Source organism: Crocodylus siamensis, chromosome 2 (assembly GCF_052110815.1).
Source record: "Crocodylus siamensis isolate JL-2025a chromosome 2, ASM5211081v1, whole genome shotgun sequence".
Classification (NCBI taxonomy): domain Eukaryota; kingdom Metazoa; phylum Chordata; order Crocodylia; family Crocodylidae; genus Crocodylus; species Crocodylus siamensis.
Window position 1 is genome coordinate 27,897,956 of NC_143396.1, and position 21,430 is coordinate 27,919,385.

Below are 21,430 nucleotides of genomic sequence, written 5' to 3' on the forward strand. Positions count from 1 at the left end.
GGAGCAGTTCTGCTTGTGGGACAGCTCAGATTAGTCTACTGAACAGTAAAGCCTCCTGTGTAGGTATGCCCACTGCATCAAATTTTGTTTTATAGAATTCTACAAAACATGGGATACTAATGCATGTCTCTATTTCTGTTTATAAACCGTTTATACACTTTTTCCTTAATGTCCAGTTGTCAAATGACTGTCAATATGCTTGTAACCATCTGTTGTGTTTTTTCCCTTTGACTGGAAGACAGCATGCTCTTAGGTCAATATTGCTAATTTCAGATGATAAAATTAGTCTGGTGCTTTAAGCTTGCTTTATTTCCCTAATAGCTAAAGTTGCAAAATTCTGCTCTAAAAGTACTTCTCGAGTTTTTTGGGGTGAGGAATGGGGAGGAGAATCTTTCTAAACCCAGGTGTACTGTTTGTGAACCTACTTCCAAGGGGAAAATATATACATATCCAATTCACAAACACAATGCTATATTTAATTATCTGGAATATTCATCTAACATCACTAAGTAATACTATTAATAAATACCTCAATCTTGCTTTAGGCTGAATGAAAACAGTTATACCAAGGCAAAAATATTTGGCCCAATTATCAAATGGAGCTATCATCTTGTCCATGGATGACTTGCATTTACAATTCATCTATGCTCTTTTCCTGGCAACTGATTTTAGCTATAGTTGCAAATTGATCATAAAAATCTATGACACTCAATTTGAAAGTCACAACACTTTTTGCATACCACCTTATGAGCTGATGAAGCTGAGGAATTACATTAACTATAATATTCTTAGAATGTAAGATGCACTTGAATTCAAGAAGCAAACAATATTTTGACTCTCAATGCAAGAAAAAAGCAAACCATCAAATAAAGGCACATTTATGGAGATATACTGCACATAAAATATATTTATTATCTTTTTCTATCTGTATTTAAGATACAGGGCATTTTTAGAAGAAATATTTCATTTTAAAAAGAGTCTTATATTCAAAGGGATATAATAATTAGATTTAGTAGATTTCTAAATCCCTTGGAAGGGAAGGAAGATGCCTTAAGTTCTCTCCTCTGCTTCTGCTCCCCAGTGGTTTCTGCATTTTCCACTATCCATTGGACAGAGAGTGGAAAGCTTCTGCTCTAAGACTGACTGGAACAGCCAACATTAAGAATCAACTTTATACAATGTAGAAAAATTGATAGATACCGGGTGCTTCTACGTGTGCCCTTTACCGTGGATTAAACTAATTAGCTCTGCAGTAAAGTATCACAATCTATATGTACACTAGTATTAGGACACAGTAAACTAATTAACTCTGCCATAGGATAGTACTGTCAGGGACAGTACTATCTTATGATGGAGTACTTTCCTGTGCCAAAACACATGTGTAGACAGTGACCAGGGGTGGAAATTCCACCTGGTCAGCCCAGGCAACAGGGGGCCAGACCCCTGCCTGCCACCTAGTCACATGGTTCTACACATTCAGCACTCTCATGCCCCAGCCAGCCCTTTCACTGCCCAATGCTGGCACCCGGAGTCCGGGGCTGATACCCTGAGCTTGCTGCCAGGCCAGGTCTGCTCAACCCCAGCAAAAAGTGCTGCTGTCCCAGTTGCATGTGTAGGCACTGCACCCGGAAGCAGTGTTCTCTAACTTGAAGTGCTCTGGAGTTTATCACTTTGCATTAATTGCAAGTGTATTTGCACCCACTGGCTAGGGAGACAGAAATTACACATAAACTGATAAAAGTGATTGGAAATTGGTTTAAACCTGTAACACAACAGAAGTTCACTGCACATAAATTGCTTTCAAAATGGCCAAAACTGGTTTAAGATATACCTGGATGGATGTAGCATCAAACTTAACTAGTTTAGATTAAATTGATTTATTGAACTTCTGTCCCATATCACCCCCAGATTCAAGTTAACTCAAAGTCCCTTTGCATCCCAGAACTCCCTTACAACCATCCCGCCTGCAGCATGGGTAGGCTAGCCTTGCCCCAAGCTGTCTGCTTCAGTCAAGTACGGAGGCATGCTCCAGTGCCCCATGGTTTCTCGCCTGGGCGACTGCAGGCATGTAGCTGCATTTCCACAATCAGAAGTGAATATTTCTTCACTTGCTTATCAGTTTAATCTACACATCTTAAAGTAACCTGCAAATATTGAATCAATTCATTCTCGGGCTTTTTGACTGGTCAGGCCGCAGCTAGAGTACTGTGTCCAGTTCTGGGCGCTGCACTTCAGGAGGGATGTGGACAACATGGAGAGGGTCCAGAAGAGGGCCACTTGCATGATTGGGAGCAGCAGGACAGGCCCTATGAGGAGGGGCTATGGGACCTGAATCTGTTCAGCCTCCACAAGAGAAGGCTGAAGGGGGATCTAGTGGCCTGTTACAAACTAGTCAGAGGGGACCAGCAGGCATTGGGGGAGTCCCTGTTCCCCCAAGCACTACCAGGAGTGACTAGAAATAATGGTCACAAGCTGGCAGAGGGTAAATTCAGATTAGATATCAGGAGGTGCTACTTCACTGTCAGGGTGGCTAGGATCTGGAACCAACTTCCAAGCGAAGTGGTGCTGGCTCCTACCCTGGGGGTGTTTAAGACAAGGCTTGACAATCACCTTGCTGGGGTTGTTTGACCCCAGTACTCTTTCCTGCCTATGGCAAGGGTTCGGACTTGATGATCTGCTCAGGTCCCTTCCAAACCTACTAACTATGAAACTATGAAACTGTCTGTACTTAGCCGCTGTGTATGTGCGTTATGCAAAGTGTTAACCCTTCACAAAGGCCACAACATATAGCAATCCTTTTTTGGGGATTTTGGAAAGATTTATGGTGAGGCTCCATGTTCTGGTTTAATTCAGTACAGTCCCCTAATTAACTTCTTTAATTGCATGGACAAACATCAAGCACAGGATCCAGCACAACTTCTGTGGTCAACAGCTTTTCTTTGGTGCTTGGCAAGGGTATCTGTAGTACAACACTACTGATAAACAAATTGCCTGATGTCTTTGAGATTGCTAATGGTGAGAGAAGAATATGTATTTAGTTCCTTGTGTAGAAGCTGTTTCTTAGTGTACGCACACAAACAAACAAAAAAGGACCCAGTATTCCTAGCACCTCAGATAGAGTGGGGTAAACCAAAGACAGTGTAGCCAGGATGTAGAATATAAACATGTAGTTGCAATATAAAAATGTAGTTGAAAATATGGCTGTTCTTTCACAATTGCAAGCAGATGCTTTTAAACTGATATAGAACTCAGAATTGTTTGATAAAGGGCCTGTGCAAAGTCCCAGGCCACAAGAAAGCAAAAGATGTAAGCACATGATTGACGTCAGATAGGGACAACTTATCTGTTTAAAGTTAGATGTGCTTAAATGCTTTGCTGCTCTGGTTCAGACAGAATCATTTATTGAAATACCAGATCCTCAACCAAGGTTTATTTTAAAGCTTTGCTGGATCAGGTCCCCAGAGTGTTGCAGTCTTAGCTATGACATACAAAGACACTCAAGGTAAGCACAATCCCCTTTCCTCAGATTAACCAGGAAGGAAAAAAAAAATTGGCAGACATTATCTGTAAGGGCTGTGGAACATTCTCTCTCTTGAGTGCATACAAGCCTGGATTTTTTAAAAAACTGGAATACTGCAAACCCCATCTTTTTTCTCCTTGGGTGATTGGAGAATGAGTTTAGTGGGTGACTTATTGCGGATGTAATTTGTAATGATTACAATTACTACATATATTTGTATTTCACAATTTGTATTACTTTTGTTTCTTTTAACTGATGAACAAGTGACTAGAGACAGAAAAGCAGACTCCCTAAATTAAAATCAAAATAAATACAAGTGCACGTGTTGAATTTAACTACACTAAACATTAACAATTCAATAATATATTTTTATTTTAAAAGGATAAAACACCAGCATTAGAACACCTGAATTCCATCGAGTGCCTATATCAGTGGTTCTCAGCTCATGGCCTGCATGCAGCTCAATCAGCACAATCAGCACACTGCTGTGGCCTATGTGACATCCTGTTAAAGCATTTTTAAATGGGTACACAGAAAGCATGTTGTGTGTGTGCGGACCACATAACACACTGAGAGTGTGGCCCAGGACCACTGGCCTAAATAATGCTTGCAGTGGTTTCAAGAATGCATGTTGATTCTCAAACTTGCCTGGAAGAATTAGACTGCCACATCCTGAGCACATCTACACAGGATACTTTACTGTGCAGCAGACTAATTCGTTGCACAGTAAAGCACCACTCTCTACATGTGTGCAGTAATTAGAGCACAGTAGACTAATTTACTGTGCTGCTGGATAGTCCTATCAGGTACAAGTGGTATCCAGCAACACAGTAATTTATTGCACTTAAATGCACACATAGATGGTGACATCGGGATTAGTTTACTCCAGCTCAAATTGAGCCAAAATATATTCAGTCGCATTAATCGCATGTACAGATGCACCCTCCTGAGTAGGTGTCCCAACATACTTGCAGTTGGGTTGGAGTGTTGGTTCAGGAAATATATGACAAGCAAGGGGGTTTGGGTGCCATCTTTTATTGGACCAACTGTATAGTTAAGAGAACTGTTAGTTAGGAGTGCTCTTCCTCATGTCGAGCTAGGTTCAAAGGACAGGGAAATGAAGCTTCTCTGCTATGCAGATCGAGTCCAGCGCTCACCAAGACTTAAGCCCTCAAACTGGGGGGAGAGCTATACAGCAAAGAGGCTCCATCCTCACCCCCACCTCCACTCCCTTGCAACAGTTCCCTATGTAGTGAAAAGCTGTGTGACCCCAAGCTGTAGCTCCTGACTACAGCTGGGGAAATGGAGCCTCTCTGCCATATAGATCCCCCCCTGCCCCACAACACTAGCTTGTGGGCACAGGTCTTGGTGGGGGCCAGGCCAGGTCTGTGTGGCAGAGGGGCTCCTCTCCATATCTCCCCCCTCCCCCCCCCGCCATCCTTGGGCAGAGTTCCCGGAGCACTCTGAAGCCACAGCTGTGGCAATGGAGCCTCTCTGCTGCATGGACCCAGCCCAGTCCATACCAAGACCCATGCCTGCAAGCTTGAGGGGCATCTGCATGGCAGAGAGGCTCTGTTTCTCCACCTCCCTGCACAGGGAGAAGACAGAGCCTTTTCTGTCTCCTCTCTGTGACAGTCCAGGGGCGGAGCTGGGCCAGTGCTTGCCCAAGGAGCAGTGGCTGGGCTGAGCAAGCTGCCTAGTGAGGGGCCCCTGGGACGCCAGTGGAATGTGACCTACCTTGACTTGAGATGAGATATGGTACAGGTGTTTGATTAAGTACTATAGCCTAAAGCAATTTAGTTTGAAAGCACATGCATCCAGAGTTAACTTAGAGTGGGATCTGCAAGTTTTAAAGCACTTTACATGTCATGAACATCTGCTCAGTTAGGACTTTAGAGTGCTTTCTGTGCACTTAATACACAGTAAGTGTAACTTCTGCACAGGCCCATTTTGTTTACACTTTAATCAGATGAATTTTTTTCACATGGAACAGTTCAGATACTCCAGCTGTCATGTGTGGGAAGAGGAAGATGATCTCCTGAAGTTCCATACTCTTGTATGGGTTACTTTACTTTTTTATATTAACTTCTGTCCCCACAAGGAGAAATAAGCTTAGGCCTATTTGCTGCCAAATATCTCAGAGGGCCCAGAGCCGAGAGCAGGGCTAGATTTGGGGAGCAGAGGGCCTAGAGCTTGAGACGGGCAGAGCTTGGGGCCAGAGGGGCCAGTGCCTGGAACAGGTGGAGACAGGGTCAAGGGCCCATATTGAGAGCCAAAGGAGGCTCAGCACCCAAGATGGGACAGAGACTGGGGCCAGCGGCCCAGCAGTTTGAAAGGGAGCAGAGACAAAGGCTCCAAAGGGTAAGACAAGAAGATGGGACTCAGAAGCTTTGTCTGGTATAGTGGACTGGAGCAGTGTCACATACAACTATATGAAGTTGTGTTTCAATATCATTGATCATTTTCCTGGAGAGAAAAAAAATCCTTCAGATATACAAGAGACCAAAAAGTTATTTTTAAGCTTCACACTTGTCTACTTGTGCTACATTAGTGCTCTTCATAATAAAAGTGTAAAGAATTCATAAGATGGCAGCAAGAACATGGCCAGGCCAGGCTGACACTAACACTTTTGTTAGTGTCATTTAGAAGTTATAATAATTTCTTCTGTGTACAGAAGTCAAACACAGGAGTAGATTTGGTTGAAATAAAGGATTTCTGATTTATGAGAAATGTACATCTTTTTTTGGACCCAACTGAAAGTTTTGGACACAACCACAGTTCGCTTGAGGCAGAAATTCTGGGAAAAATTGTTTCAGAAATATTTACAATGGTCTAGCCTAAACAATTATTCTAGTTAAAAGCATAATATTAACATGAATTGAGGTAAACACCAGTTGGTTTTCAATCATCACGGTATGCTGCCTGGTTGATTTAAACTATGGCTTATATTCACAGTTTTACTTTGGCAGGATTACACTGGAAATAAGAAAATAATTTGCTCTAAACTGAACAGAACACTGAATGGAAAGTTGCTAATGAATATTATCTTAATCTAAAAAGGCCTGGTATATTTTCCACGGTGTAGTATAAAATTGTAACTTAAGAAGGCACATTTACTAAATATAACACTTTGATGCTTAGTATAGCCATGAAATTTGTCATACTAATTAATTAGGGTCTTGGTTGTATAAATCTTTCTTTACATAAGTCATCTTTATTCAGGAGAGGTAGTTATGCTAAAGCCAACTGGACGTCTTGGCCTTATCTACAGGTGACGCTGACTGTGCAGTAGCTCATTACCACTGTGCGGTAGCATCATGATGCTTCTGCACAATAGTAATAAGCTACAGCGCAGTCAGGATCACCAAGAAGCCATGTGGGGATGCTATGGAACAGTAACATTGGTTACTGAAGTCATTTAGTACTTTTGTATGCAAATGTTAAATAACTGCGCAGTAACAAATGTGCGGTCAGCATTTCATGTAGATGTGGACCTTGTCTAGATGAATTCCTGTGAGTAAGGACTGGATCCTAAAAGTCTTTACAAACTTCTCAGAGTTTCATTGATAAAATCATGCTTATTTAAATCACAAAAATAATCCCAGGGAATTTGTTACCTCCATTATCTGATTATTCCAAAGAAGCACTTTTGTATTGTACTATTGCTCTCAACTGGAGAAAAGTGACTGCAGCTAGGTCTATCTTGATTAGACTGATTTACCATATGGCTTGTTCTTTGTCTTCATAGATCAATTAGCTACTATGTGACCCATGGTTAACGAGCTTTTCCTGCCTGTGAGCCCCATCTCTACTCATCTAATAAGGTCTTCTAGATAGATGAAAATTTAATCCAACTCAATTAATTGATTTCTTTGTTCCACTGTAAAGTAATTATGTGTTTTGTCCGTTCACGTAAAATGAACTAAAGAAATTTGGCATGCAACAGTACACGAGTAATCAATAACTGAAAATGAAACACCACCTCACTCACTAGGCAGGAAAAGAGATGTGAAAGAGGTCACTGGTAAAGATAACCTATGCAGGAAAAAAGTGATATGATGAATACATTTGAAATGATGTCTGTGGTAGAATACAGAGAAACACTATAATTTAACTGAAAGGGATTTCTCTTATTTGTATTATACATTTAAATATCTGCTGAGGCCTCAACTGAAAATAGTTACAATATTTTTAAAGACAGTTCTGTATTCACCTTTCATTGGTTTCTTTTGCTCTGTTTTCTTTTGTTGTTGTTGTTTTTTTAAGGAGAATTAAGGTATATACAAACAATCAAATTAAAGCAAGTTAACAGAGAATGGCAACTTCCTGAGGAACAGCTAATGAATAATAACTAACTATTCAAATGCTTGCAATTACACCATGGTAAATGCAAGCTAAAATAGGGCAGCTAAATCCTGAATAAAGGAGGGCTAAGATACCCCAGGTTAACTTTAACTGTGGAGTAGTTGTGGGTACACAATAATTACTGTGCATCAGTTTCTTTTTTAATGAGCCCTTATTCTGTTAACTAACTTTATTTTGATTATTTATCCCTGAACATAGACTACAGTATAGACAGAGCCTCTGTTTCTTCCAATGCTCTACTTCTGCTCCTCCTACTCATTCCATACTGGAATCCACAATCTTCCACTTATACTGTATTATGTGAACCAGTTAATTGCCCATCAAGAATTATGGATTTCAGGGAGTATTTAGAAGGCCTCGTCCGCTGCTCACTCTGTGGGGCCAGCCACGTAAAGACTGCCTTCATTGCTGCTTACTCCTCCAGCCTCTGGTGTGAAGGTTCCCTCCCCCGGCCGGCCTCTACCTTGCAGCAGGGCTTCCCCCTGCCTCTTCTCCGCCCCCCACTTCCCTCCTTCCCTTCTCACTGCCTCCCCTCCCTGCCAGCTGTTGTTGAGGCTGGCTAGTGGGGGGAAGAGACGGGGGTCACCACCGTGGCCCTCCCTGCCCTCCCCACTTCCCTCTCTCTCCTCCTTCCTTTCCCAACACCTGGCCCCGACAACAGCTGCCACCATGACCCCCACTTCACTTCCCTCTGCCCCGTGCCTGCCTCGGCCCATGCAGCTTCCCCTCCCTCCCTGCTGGCTGTTGTTGCAGCCCCCTTCCAGCTCCCCTCCCTCCCTCCCCACTGCCTGGCCCCAACAACAGCTGCCACCGTGACTCCCCCCTTTCACCTCCCTCCACCCCACTCCTCTCCCTCCCTACCCACTGCCTCCCTCTCCCTGCCGGCTGTTCTGCGGGGGGTTTGGGACAGGCACCGTGACCACCCCTGCTTCACCCTTAGGCAGGGAGGCATGGAGAAGACCCGCTGCTTGGGTGGCTGGGGCTTGTTTACCACCACCACAAACTTCATTGGCAGTGGCTCAAACTTGGGCCCATATGCTGCGAGCCCTGCCAATCACCACCCGCCCTCTTGGTGGCACATGTGCAGTTGGCCAAAAGTGTTATGGACAGACAGACACAAACAGACACACAAACAGACAAAGCTGTTTTTATATATATATATATATATATATATATATATATATATATATATATATATATATATATATATATATAGAATAGGCACTATATAGGTAAATACACAAAAGGAAAATTAATGGAAAAATCAAGCCATGGAAATTAAGGACTAAAACTTCTAACACAGCCTGAATTTTAACCCTTTGTAGATACACACTATGGCCACATCCAGATGACCACCTCTGTGCACTATGCAGCGCTACAAACATGTCTGCAGTGCCACATGCCACACATTCAGATGTTCTCTGTGCTGCAAGGGAGCACTGTCCATGTGTGTGCTGCTCCACTTTTTTCTACAAGTTTTTTTGACCCCAAGATATTCAGGGGTCAAAAAAACCTGTGGAAAAATAAGTGGAGCAGCGCACGCACAGGCAGCGTGCACCACTCAATATCAGAGCTGGGCTTCCTGGAGCTATGCTGCAGCTGCTGGCTAGGCTGTGCATGGCAGAATTGCTGCTACTGCAGCCCAGGAGACCCCCAGGACCCTAGGTAAGGCTGCTGAGGCCAGCACAGTGTTGGCTCCAGCCTCACCTCCCCTACCTTGGTAGTAACTTGGTGTGCGCCAAACCATGCGTGGCATGAGTGTTCCCCAGGGACAAGTCACAGTAGTGCAAGGTGCGCTGCCACTACTTGTCCCTGGGGAACCCAATATCCAAGCTCATGTAGATGTGGCCTATGAAGCAAACACTTCCTGCCCTGTTAAAAGAACAACGCTTTAAGAATGTGGCCATCCAAGGCAGGATTCAATTAGATGGGCCAATGTACACATACAGCAAGAAGGCCCTTCTGTTGGTCTGCTATATTAACCATCATCCTCTCCTCGCCAATAAACACTCTTGACTGGTATATGAGCTAGGGTAGATTAACCATCTTTAGTTGCTATGCTCACCTGTAACAGGGGGCCAGCTCAGGGCCAATCTCTGTGTAGCCCACCCACCTGCTCCTGGGCTAACCGTCCACATTCTCGCCCACCACACCTTGATATTAATTGATTAATAAAGACGTTAATAAGTGGGAGGCTGCCCATTTTTTGTCCCAATCCCAGGGGGTGCTATCTGCAACTCCTTTCCTCCCCTACACCGCAGCCCAAGCCTCACAGATGGTATCTTGATGTTCTCATTATCACCGGCCCCGTACTGCGTCCCAGAACCCTCCATTTGGGTGGCCTACCCTGCCTTCATTCAGGTTATCTAGCTCCCTGAAACTATTTTCCCCTCTTGGGTGTGGTCCCCCTGGGACCTTTGGCTACCAGCCCTGGCCCACCTCCAGGCCTGATGGGACCCCTGGCTCTTGGCTCTTGGGTATAGCTTGCAGTGGGTCCCTGGCCCTTTTGACCATCCTGGTCCTGGCCCCAGCATGGACCAGTTGAGGGTACTCTCTTGATCAGGTTTGAGTCTCTAGCCCCTCACTCTCTTGGGGTCTGCCCTCCGGGCCCTACAAACAAAGGGGTTACTCACCTAGTCATTGGGCATAGGGGTTAAGGCACCCCACCCCACTTTTCACCAGGGTGGTAACTGGTCTGGCATTTCCTGGGGGCTCCCACACCACTGGGAGCCCCACCAGGCCACCTACTCCCGGCAGGGTGCAGTTTTAGGTCATACCCAGGACCAGGAGCCTCCTATCCATCCCCTACAGTTCCTCCCTTACCTCCAGATGATATCAGCAGCCCTCCAGTCAGGCAATGTTGTTGCCTGCCTCCAACAGCAGAACTGCTCTGTTTATATGGGCAGCCCTGAGTCTAAAATGGCTGCCTTAATCAGGCACCTGCCGGCTGCTGCCTTCTCGCCCTTAAAGTGGCAGGCACCAACAGTGCCCTGCCACACCACCTAAATGAATTATCCTAGTAGCTTGTCCCACTCTGAATCCACAGCAGCCTGAGCCTGTGCTGCTGCTACAGCAGGCCTCCATTGCTGCTAGACTATGGTGAGGACAGGTGATACCTAACTACACCCCTCACCCCACATTTTGATGCTCAACATTTTGGTGCCCCCCAACTGGCTCTGCCCCCGGCACCAAATAGCTAGCTATACCTCTGATTTCAGCTCCTGTTTTAAAACTTAAACACTGTTGCTTACGTGTGAAGTTCTCTCCCCCTCAACCTTCCTTGTGCAATGGCATAAGAAATGATAGAAAGGAACCCTACTGTTGGTTCATCCATTATGCTGTTTAATCAAATAACTCAGGGCACTGTGACACATGATTCAGCGAATATTTTTAGTATAAAAAGTGTCCTGCTGTTTAACTGCTCTAAGCTTTAGAAGTTGAGTAGAAATTTCCTGCATCTGTGGAAAGACTACAGAACACAGCTAGCACCATTTTTACATGAATGTTGCAAAAAGTTTGTGTGCACCACCCTCATAACCAGGAAATAATTATTTACCCTTCAAATATTCAGCAGTTTTCAACTCAGGTTACTTCCCAAAGTCTGTTACCAGCATATGTAAGGGTGATAGGATAGTGTGTCTTATGTGATTCCAGTTTCATCAGCCCTCACATCAGCATGCATCAGTCTGCCAGTGCGAATCACATTAACAGTAGCCATGTTTACATGTACAATTAATTCAAAGAAGGCCTACTGGGGAGCACATCTACACATGCTCCCAATGGGAACAGCCCAGAGAGCCCAGACTTAATTTGTTACCCAGAGTAGACCAATTTACTGTGTAGTAAGCATCTGTACATGTAGACAGTGATGCTCACTGAGCATTAAATTGGTCTACTGTGCAGTAAAACATCTCATGTAGGCATGCCCAGTGAGAATGATTTAAGTATGAAGTAGGCCTGGGTTGAAAATATTACGGGCTAGATGTTGATATGATGTTATCCTGGGGAAGGTATTTGAAAAAATTATCAAGGGCCACATTTGTGAGAGCCCTGCAGGGGAAGTGATGTTGAGGGGTAACCACCATGGGTTTGTGCAAGGCTGATCCTGCCTGACTAACCTGGTCTCTTTCTATGACCAGGTAACAAAGAGCTTAGATGGGAAGGAGGATGTCGATGTCATCTTCCTGGACTTCCAGAAGGCCTTCAACACAATGTCCCACCCAATTCTGGTGGGCAAGCTGAGGGACTGTGGCACTGATGCATGCACGGTCACATGGGTGGCAAACTGGCTCCAGGGGCACACCCAGAGGGTGGTGGTGGATGGGTTGAAGTTGACCTGGGAGGGTGTGGGCAGCAGAGTCCCATAGGGCTCGGTCCTTGGGCCGGTGCTGTTCAACATCTTCATTAGCGACCGGGACAAGGGTGTGGAGCGCACCTTGTTCAAGTTCACTGATGACACCAAGCTGTGGGGTAAAGTGAATACACCGGCAGGCAGGGACCACATCCAGGCAGACCTGGATACATTAGAGAAGTGGACGCATCTGAACAGGATGCGGTTCAACAAGGACAAGTGCAGGGTGCTGCACCTGAGGAGAGGGAACCAGCATTATGGTTATAGGTTAGGGGCTGACCCTCTCAGCAGCATACAGGCAGAGAGGGATCGTGGAGTCAGGATTGACTCCAGGATGAATATGAGTTGCCAATGCGACGAAGCAATAGGCAGAGCCAGCCGCACCCTGTCCTGTATCAACAGGGGCATCACTAACAGGTCCAGAGAGGTCTTGCTCCCCCTCTATGCAGTGCTGGTCAGGCCACAGCTGGAGTACTGTGTCTAGTTCTTGGCGCCGCACTTCAAGAAGGAAGTGGAGAACCTGGAGAGGATCCAGAGGAGGGCCACTCATATGGTTGAGGGCCTCCGTGGCCAGCCCTATGAGGAGAGGCTGAGGGACCTGAATCTCTTCAGTCTCTGCAGGAGGAGACTGAGGGGGGATCTTGTGGCTGCCTACAACTTTATCAGGGACCACCAGCAGGGACTCAGGGAAAGTCTGTTTACTAGGGCCCCCCTTGGAGTCACCAGGAACAATGGCCACAAGCTGAGGGAGGATAGGTTTAGGTTAGATATTAGGAAGAACTACTTCACGGTAAGGGTGGCCAGAGCCTGGAATAGGCTTCCCAGAGAGGTGGTGCTCTCGCCTTCCCTGGAAATCTTCAAGAGGAGACTGGATAGGCACCTGGCTGGGGTCTTATGACCCCTGCCACTCCCAGTGCTCCTTCTTGCCCATGGCAGGGGGTCGGACTAGATGATCTGTCTAGGTCCCTCCCGACTCATCGATTCTATGATTTTCAGTGGTGGTGGATGACAGAACAAGGAGTAATGGTCTCAATTTGCAGCAAGGGAAGTTTAGGTTAAATATTTAGAAGAATTTTCTCACTAGGAGGGTAGTAAAACACTGGAACAGGTTACCCAGAGAGGCTGTGGAATCTCCATCCTGGGAGATTTTTAAGACCCGGTTAGACAAACCTTGGCTGGGATGATTTAGTTAGGGGTGGTCCTACTCTGAGCAGAGGGTTGGACTAGATGACCCCCTTAGGTCCCTTCCAACCCTAATTTTCTATGATTCCATGACTTACTCAGATCCGGAAGAAAGTAATGGGAGGCAGAATGTCTGTCTGCAAGGGCTACCCAGACTTTATATGCGGGCAAGAAGAGGAATTCGGAGCTGCACTGTGAGTAAAGAGAGGTTGTAGAATGCATTAACCGGCACTAAGTCTGGGGCAGAAGTGTCACAACTTACTGCTGGCATAAAGTAGACATAGATTATTGTCCCCCAAATAGACAAAGAGTAAGTAGGGAGCAGTTTTGTTTCACTCAGGTGTCTGAGCAATCCTGCAACTTATGCACTATCCTTCATGTGGCAGTCTAGTCCTAAGGCATTGGAACAAAAATACTACAACGTCATTTCTCTTCCTCAAAATAGATATGATAATTGTATTAAAAATGTAAAATGATGCTTTAGGCTGGTGACATTAACAGATGTGGATGCTCTACTTTTCAGTGTTTTTGTTTCTTTTTTCTTTAGGTTGCAAATATAAGTTCTTTTCATTCATTTCAGGAGGTGGAAACTACTTTCTTATTTGGAAAGAGAAACAGTCCCTGCAGAAAGGCAACTGAGTGCATAAATTATGAGCCCTTCTGAACAGATGGAAGGATGAATGATAAGAGAAATAGTTTTACTATAGGCAAATCTATCCCAATTAAAGTCAGTTGAAATGTTGTCACTGAGTGCAGCAGAATCAGAATATGGTTCTATACGACTGATCTCTGAATTCAGCATCCCCTTGAACATGACAGTGTCAATCACCATGTTTTTCATAAAAATCAAAGCAGTTTTCAGTATTATGGAGACTATCATCACAATATCAGTATGGAGTACTTAATTTTTCAGAGAGGTGGATTGGTCAACCGTGGAACAAACACAGGATCATACTTCATGTCTTTAAAAATAATATGCATAATAGAAAAGGCAACATAAAGAATGCTATAAATTTAAATATTTCTGTAGGAACCAGTCTGCAATAATGAACAGCAGAAGATTCAGTCTTGCATATCTGCAGAAATATTGCCTCAATACATGTGCAAAATACATCAGAAAATCCTGACTGGCAGCAATAAAGGGATAAAAGCAAAGTGAACAAAAATAGACTCCATCAGAAGGAACAAAATAAAAACAAGTGAAAAAAACAGAAGAATTTATTTAAAAGGTTGAAGATATTAGAAATGTTGAACTGCAATGTACCTCTGAAGATTTAAAAAACCTGAAAGTTTTAAAAACCATTTTAAGGTTTTTTTCAAATTACTTTGCAAAATTATTCCTATGAAGTTTGTATTAGAAAAAAAAATATAGAGGTTATAAGCATCCATACTTACTACAAACTACCTTGGCTGAAAACAGATGTTGCCTTTGTGCTGCCATTAAAAAACTATGTCACAAAGCCCAAGCAAACAGACGTCCATGCCACTTGTCACAGCACAAATGCCCAAAATCATTGCTGCAACTTTTTGTGGTAATGATTTGTATCACTTTTTATGGTAGGCATCTAGTTTGCTAATGGTGGGAAAGTGTGGGCAGCCCAGAGCTGCTTGAGCTCTCCACATGCCTCAGGCTTTAGGGGCCTGATCCTGTGCACCGCATGGCTATCCCTGCAGGAATTTAAAGAAACCTAAACATTATGAAAAATGCTTCTATCCCTAGCCTCCAATTCTTGCAATGCAGATGGTTTTGTAATTCCTTTGTAATTTTTGTTAGGTCAAATTCAATTCTGTCTCAGTCCCTGTTTAATACAAAAATCTCAGCAATAGTCCACTGGATTTTATAAAGTGGTATTCAAAAATCAGAGGCATTCCTCTTAAGATTGCATAGAAGTCTTAAGGGAAGTTAAATAAGGACTTTACACTTTTTGCCAATTCCCCCATAGGGTATAAACGGATGTCATCCTTGAAGCTGAATCAGCTGTGTTGGGATGTGTCCTGGCACAACTGTCTTGGTACAGCTATCGGGATGTGTCCTGGCACAGCTGATCCACTTCACTGGGTAACACAGATATTTGCCCTTTGTCTCCCATGTAGATACTTGGGGCACACTTCTGCAATCAGGGGAACCTGGATCAGTGAGGGGTCTGAAACTGCAAAAAGTCCTGCGTAACTATTAATGAAGGTACTGTAGGCTTTTCTTTTGAATAGTAGTGTTTGATACAATATACATCAGGGTATATGTGTTGTGGGTTTTTGGTAACCAATCACTGATTGTTTACTAACCAATAATTGATATGGCTCCTAGGTCAGTCAGGAGTGAATGTCACTGCGTTAGTAGCAGATTATTTCTCCAGGAGGTTGGGAGCATTAGAAAGAATTGTAGCATTTCCTGGGATGCTTGTAAGTGCTACAAGTCTAGCCCTTTTTTTAGTAGAGCATTCATAAAAAGTAGCTTGCTGCTTTTTCCATTTGTCTTTGCAACTTCAATTCACTAATCAGATGACCACCAAAGACAAAACTAACTTAAATGAAGTGACAGTGAGGGTGATGAAACAAGAATCCTGTTGAATTTCCATTTGAAGAAAGGGAAAAAAAGCATTTATCTGGAAAAGTGACAAAACTGATGGGACATGCACACAGAAAACACTATAGAAGCTGTTGATTTTTTTTTCTCCTCCTTTGTAAAGAACAGCTTTTAAAAAATGAAGCATTCTTGTGACGCATCATTTTGCACATGCACTGTGGTCTGATTAAGTTCTTCCTTTAATCTGTAAACAAATGGTGTAAAAATTTTGGGGATTGTTAATTTTATGGTCAAATTTTGGCCTCAGTGCAACTGATGTGATTTGGGAGCAATGTTATTTGAGTGAATGAAGTTGTTTAATAATTGCACTAAGTGTAACTGAGATTCACATCAGGTCTATTATTGTCAGTAGTTACTAAAAATTATTAACCAACCATATAATGCAATGAGTTCTAGAGTGTATTGTAAAGAAAGCTGCAAACTAAGAATAAGGGACTACATATAAAGTTGCATCTATTTATCAGAAAGTAACCTAAATTGTTTTGGAACCTATGGAGGTATATGTGGAATGAGTGAGAGAACTTTGCTGTGATGTGAGCTGAAGTCTTTAACGAACTATGAAAATACTCACTGAAGGTAAAATCTTGCTAAGCCATGCTTCTGGAGAACTAGAAGCATTACAAGCAAGAGACTTAACTTCTACTATGATCCTTTAAAATACAACCCAACACAATGTATCCAGGGACACCAATGCTTAATGTTGCATTAAGAAACTCAGCTTAAAGTTGATCACACAGACAAACAGTATACAGAAATATGAAGAAAGTTGATCACACAGACAAACAGTATACAGAAATATGAAGAAGGCTTACCTGGTCCAATGCAAAATGATGCAATTATTGCAAGAATGCAAGCTATACTGAGGAAAGGAAGCCAGGATACATGATACTGCAAAACACACATCAACATTACTTGTGTCAATATGATGAGAATACAATGTGCCCTCCATGATTCTTTCTATAATCTAAGAAAACTTTTTCTCAGAAACAACTATTTTCAAAATATTTTACTGAACAATTGGTATTAAAATGTGTACCCATGCAGTACAATGCCAGGTCTTTTGTATTACAGCAGCTACAAATATTGAATTTCTTCTTATACAGAAATTCAGCTAAGCTGTGCAGGAGAGTTTTCTTTCATTGCACAGATTCTGAGACACTGCTACCACATTCATGAAAGTCAGCATGGTTGTTTTTTTAAATTTCAAAGTATAATATGAAAGGATGGCATAATGTAAATGCACGATAATCAGGGATTGATGCTTGGTTCCCAAAGATATTGGGGTTTGTTGAGCTTGACAAAGTGTGTGGTGGTTTTAGCTGAGTAGGTTGGGTTTTTCAGCTACACCCTGATATCACTGAAAAACAACTTAATTGCTGTGACTCTGCACTCCATGAGTGTGTTATATGCAAAGAACTGTTGAAGGATGCTATTCCTGTCTGTATTAAAACAAATAATCCATTTCAATAAACATGAATAAAATACATTTGCCACACAACCTTTTACTTTTTAAATTTGTGTTCACTAACTCACAGAGCATATGATAAAATGTTAAGGGTTATGGCACTAATGTAAACCAACAGAGCTGTAATTTCTATCTAGAAACAACTAATGTTGCTCAATGGAAAGTGTCCAACCATGTGACCTGGTTCACATTCACAGGCCAAGTTTTCCACAGAGAAAGAAAGTGCTCTAGGAACTTGCTGTCAGCACTTGCCATCAAGGGGAGCTGGAGATTGCTGCTGGTGGAGGCTGTCCATTGTCCCTCTCTGCTCCATGCCCTCCAGGCAGAGGGACCATGGTGGCCAGTGCCCTTCTGCTGTGAGGGTTGTTAAAATACACTCAAGAGATCCAAGGAAAAGGACTACATCCCTGCTACAGAGAAAGGCAAAAACCCTTCCGGTCTGTACCAATCTGACCATGGGATAAAATCTGTTCCTGACCCCAAATGTAGCACTCAGCCCTTCAGATATTTGAAGATTACTATCGTGTTCCCACTTAAGAACCTCTTCTCCAAGCTGAGCATGCTTCCTTCAACCTCTCTTCCTGTGATTTGCCTTCCAAGCCGTTTATTATTTTTGTCACCTGCCTCTGCATCTTATCTTCTCCATGTCCCTTTTAAAATGTGGAGCCTAAAACTGCGCACAATACCCTAGAAGAGGCCTAAGAGGCACTGCATAAAGGTGAGCTATCAGTTTCCATATCTTGCATCTAATGCTTCTTCTGATACAGCTCTAAACCGTATTAGCTTTTTGCACAGCTATGTTGCATTGCAAACTCATGTTGAGTCTGTGGTCCACCAAGACACCCAGATCCTTCTCCAAAGTGCTGCTATCCAGCCAAGTTTCACCCATTTTGTATTTGTGTTTCTCATTATTCTTCCTGAGATGTAGCACCTTGCATTTGTCAGCACTGAGCTTCATCCTGTTACCTCCAGCTCTGTTTTTCAATGTCAAGAACTTTCTGAATTGTGCCCCTGTGCTTCAGTGTGTTTGCAATCTCTGGGGCAGCAGAGGTCAGCATGAGTCACAGGTGACCCCTGGCAGGAAGGGGATGGTGGTGGACCTTGTAATGAGGCCAGATCAGAACCTTGGGCCTACCCAGTCCCAATGAGAAGATCAGGGCAGTTCATCCCCTGAGGCTGCCTGGAAAAGGGCACCACCTGCAGTGCACCTGAACACAGCTGGTCTTAGTAGGACAATCTGGGTGGCCAGTCCCCTGAGGCCACAGGCAGCAGGCCCCACCTACTCAGCCTTAAAAGCTAGGCCCAGCTTGCAGTACTCTGTCTGGGCAAAAGCTCCTGACTGCTGAGTACTTTCTTGCTTTATTTCTGGGATCTCGGGCCCTGACTCTTGTTTACTCTAACCTGCCTTTGGCTCCTGATTCCAGTTCTGACTCCTGTTATACTCTGACTCCAGCCCTGAATCTTGGCATATCCTAACTACAGCTCTGGCTCTGGCATGCCCAAACTTGATTCTGGCTCCTGGCTTACCCTGACATCGGCTGCAGATCTCTGGCTTCCTGGGACCCTGGCTCTTGGACTTCCCCTATATATCAGATGACCTTCCCCAACTGCCTACACTCTGGTTCTTAATAGACCTGGCCAAACACTATCACCCTGTGTGTAACATGCCAAACACTCAAATGAAAGAGTAATACAAACAAGTTGCAAAGATATTTTACATTTAACAAGTAGTATTTCTGAACTTGGATCACCATTTTTGTGGCTTATAAGGTGATAAATTCCTTGAGCATGTATTATGTGACAGTTTATTGCTCCACTAATACATTAACCACATGTTTAAATGTAATGCCTGCCAAGGGCATCAAAAAGGAACCCAAGCTCTGAAGTTTGGACCTTAGTCCAATTCCAAAGTCCTCAGCACATTTTATGGGGAAAAAAAGAAGAGCTCAGATTCAAACTGGTTAACAGTTTAAGTCTGCTTGTAGCCTGGAGTCATGGTTCAAGTCAAATTTAAAGGCAAAGGAATATCACTGATTTATAAGAGCTTGCCTAATTATTTTCAGAGTCACAATATGTAGTAAAGAAATTGAAAGACACAACTTTTCAATCTATATTTCAATATATAACAACATTTGCTATAGTCTTACAAAGTTAGGTGTCTTAAGTTTGCCAGGACAACAAATTCTGTAAAATACCATTTTACTGTACGACACAAACTTGACTGTAATAATGGGGCTATAAAATGACACAGTGCATTTATATACTATGCAATACACTCTCTTCAACCTGACCAAAAATTTAAAACTTGTATTAATAGAGGGGCTCATTTTAGATACTTTAGCAAAGACAGAAATATCTCAACTTGGCCAGAAAAAAAAATTGCCTGAAGTCTGTCAGAGCTCTACTTGTCAAAATCCTGACAGAAGCTTCAAGAACAAGAGAAAACTGTACATGATTATTCATCCACAGGAAGATAAACAAGGCAGCCATTAAACTGACTTCAGCTAAGTGCTAGGATTTGTTTAATATTTTTTTTCTGACATATAGTCACTTGTGAAGTCATTGCTAACAATATGTCTCAAAGCCAGGTTCTGCCACTCAGCAAATAATGAATCTTTATATAATGAGTAAAAATACCAGAATTGAATTTCAAAGTTTCAGTGGTACTGAAATGTTTTCTCTCCCGGGTTTTTTCCTTATAATTTTACTCATTTCATGTTTCCAGAAAAAGAAACAAAAACATCACCAGTGAACAGAAGGCTCAGACAGAATGAAAGTAATTGCAAAAAGAACAAAAGCACAAAGGCATGAAGCATGGAATATAGCAATGTGGGCCAACCTTTTTGGCAGGCACACCACAAATTAGCCCTGTGCCCTCCCTGCATGCCACTCTGATCCTCTTCTCCTGCCCAATCTGCTATTTTGATCGTTGCTCCCTGTCCTATGCCTCCTGCTTCCACTGCTGCTTGGTTTACTGTTTCTTGCCCTATCCCCTCCCCAGTTTGATGTATGCTATACACACAGGCTGCTGTGCCACTTGTAGAAAGTATGCTGCAGGTTGGCAACCCCTGGAATACAGCCCTGCTAAACAGTGGGTAAAGTTAACTTCACAGAGGTACTTGATTCCCTGAATACAAGGAACTCATTGGTCAGAGCAGAATGACACAACCTTTTAGGCCCAATTATGACAACTAGAAATCACATGTTGAAAAACGGCTTGGAACTAAACAGAAGACAGAACTTCAAATCCCATTTCAGGATAAAAGATCATTTAATCAAAAACTGGTGATGGCCTGTGAAAATGAGCTGAAACCAAGTAGTGTGATAAGCATGTGACTTAAAAAAAAAATAGAGACAGTATTTATGTGGTGAATATACTGTACCTGTAAAGTCAAAGATGCTGTAAGTACAGAAAAGAAAACAACCATCAAACCAAAACCTCCGATGAGAAGAGGTCTACGTCCAAGTCGTTCAATAACTAAGCCCTGAGGAGGAAGAAACAACATTTTACTTCCTTGAAGAACCAATATATAGCTTTGATAACAATAATTTCTTATGGTGCAATGAGTGCAATGTAAAATGTATAAACAGTAACACCTAACTTTATTTTCTTAGTTCTCATCTACTATTTGTTTGTAATTAGAGTCCAACTGCCCAACTTTATATATTTTGAAAACTAGGTAAGTAAATATTTGGCACTGTTAACTGAAGACAGAGCCAAAGGTGTAACTAACCTCTTTTTATGCTTGGTAGAGAGCAGCAATAGAAATATGCATGTGTGCACATGCGTTTACATGGTAGGTGGCGGCAGGGAATGCTAAGCACGTGGGTCAGGCTTACCTGGCCTGGTGGCACCTTCTGTTGCCACTGCATGGTCCATCCACCCTAGCTTGTTGCTGTTGCTGCTTTGGCATAGGCTCCCTAGGGAGTTGCCATTCTGGCATCCCTCCTAAGTTTGTGCCT

At 43.1% G+C, this 21,430-nt stretch overlaps 1 protein-coding gene across 4 annotated transcripts in view; it reads right to left on the reverse strand.

Annotated features, from left to right (window-relative positions):
• Positions 1 to 21,430, reverse strand: part of SLC2A9 (solute carrier family 2 member 9) — a 220,531-nt gene that overhangs the window by 45,003 nt on the left and 154,098 nt on the right. For all 4 annotated transcript variants that reach the window (XM_090035590.1, XM_090035591.1, XM_090035592.1 and 1 more), the window contains 2 exons: positions 20,851 to 20,952; positions 16,815 to 16,890 (listed from right to left, as the gene is read on the reverse strand). In XM_090035590.1, coding sequence (XP_089891716.1) covers positions 16,815 to 16,890; positions 20,851 to 20,952 — 178 coding nt within the window. The remainder of the gene's footprint in view (positions 1 to 16,814; positions 16,891 to 20,850; positions 20,953 to 21,430) is intronic.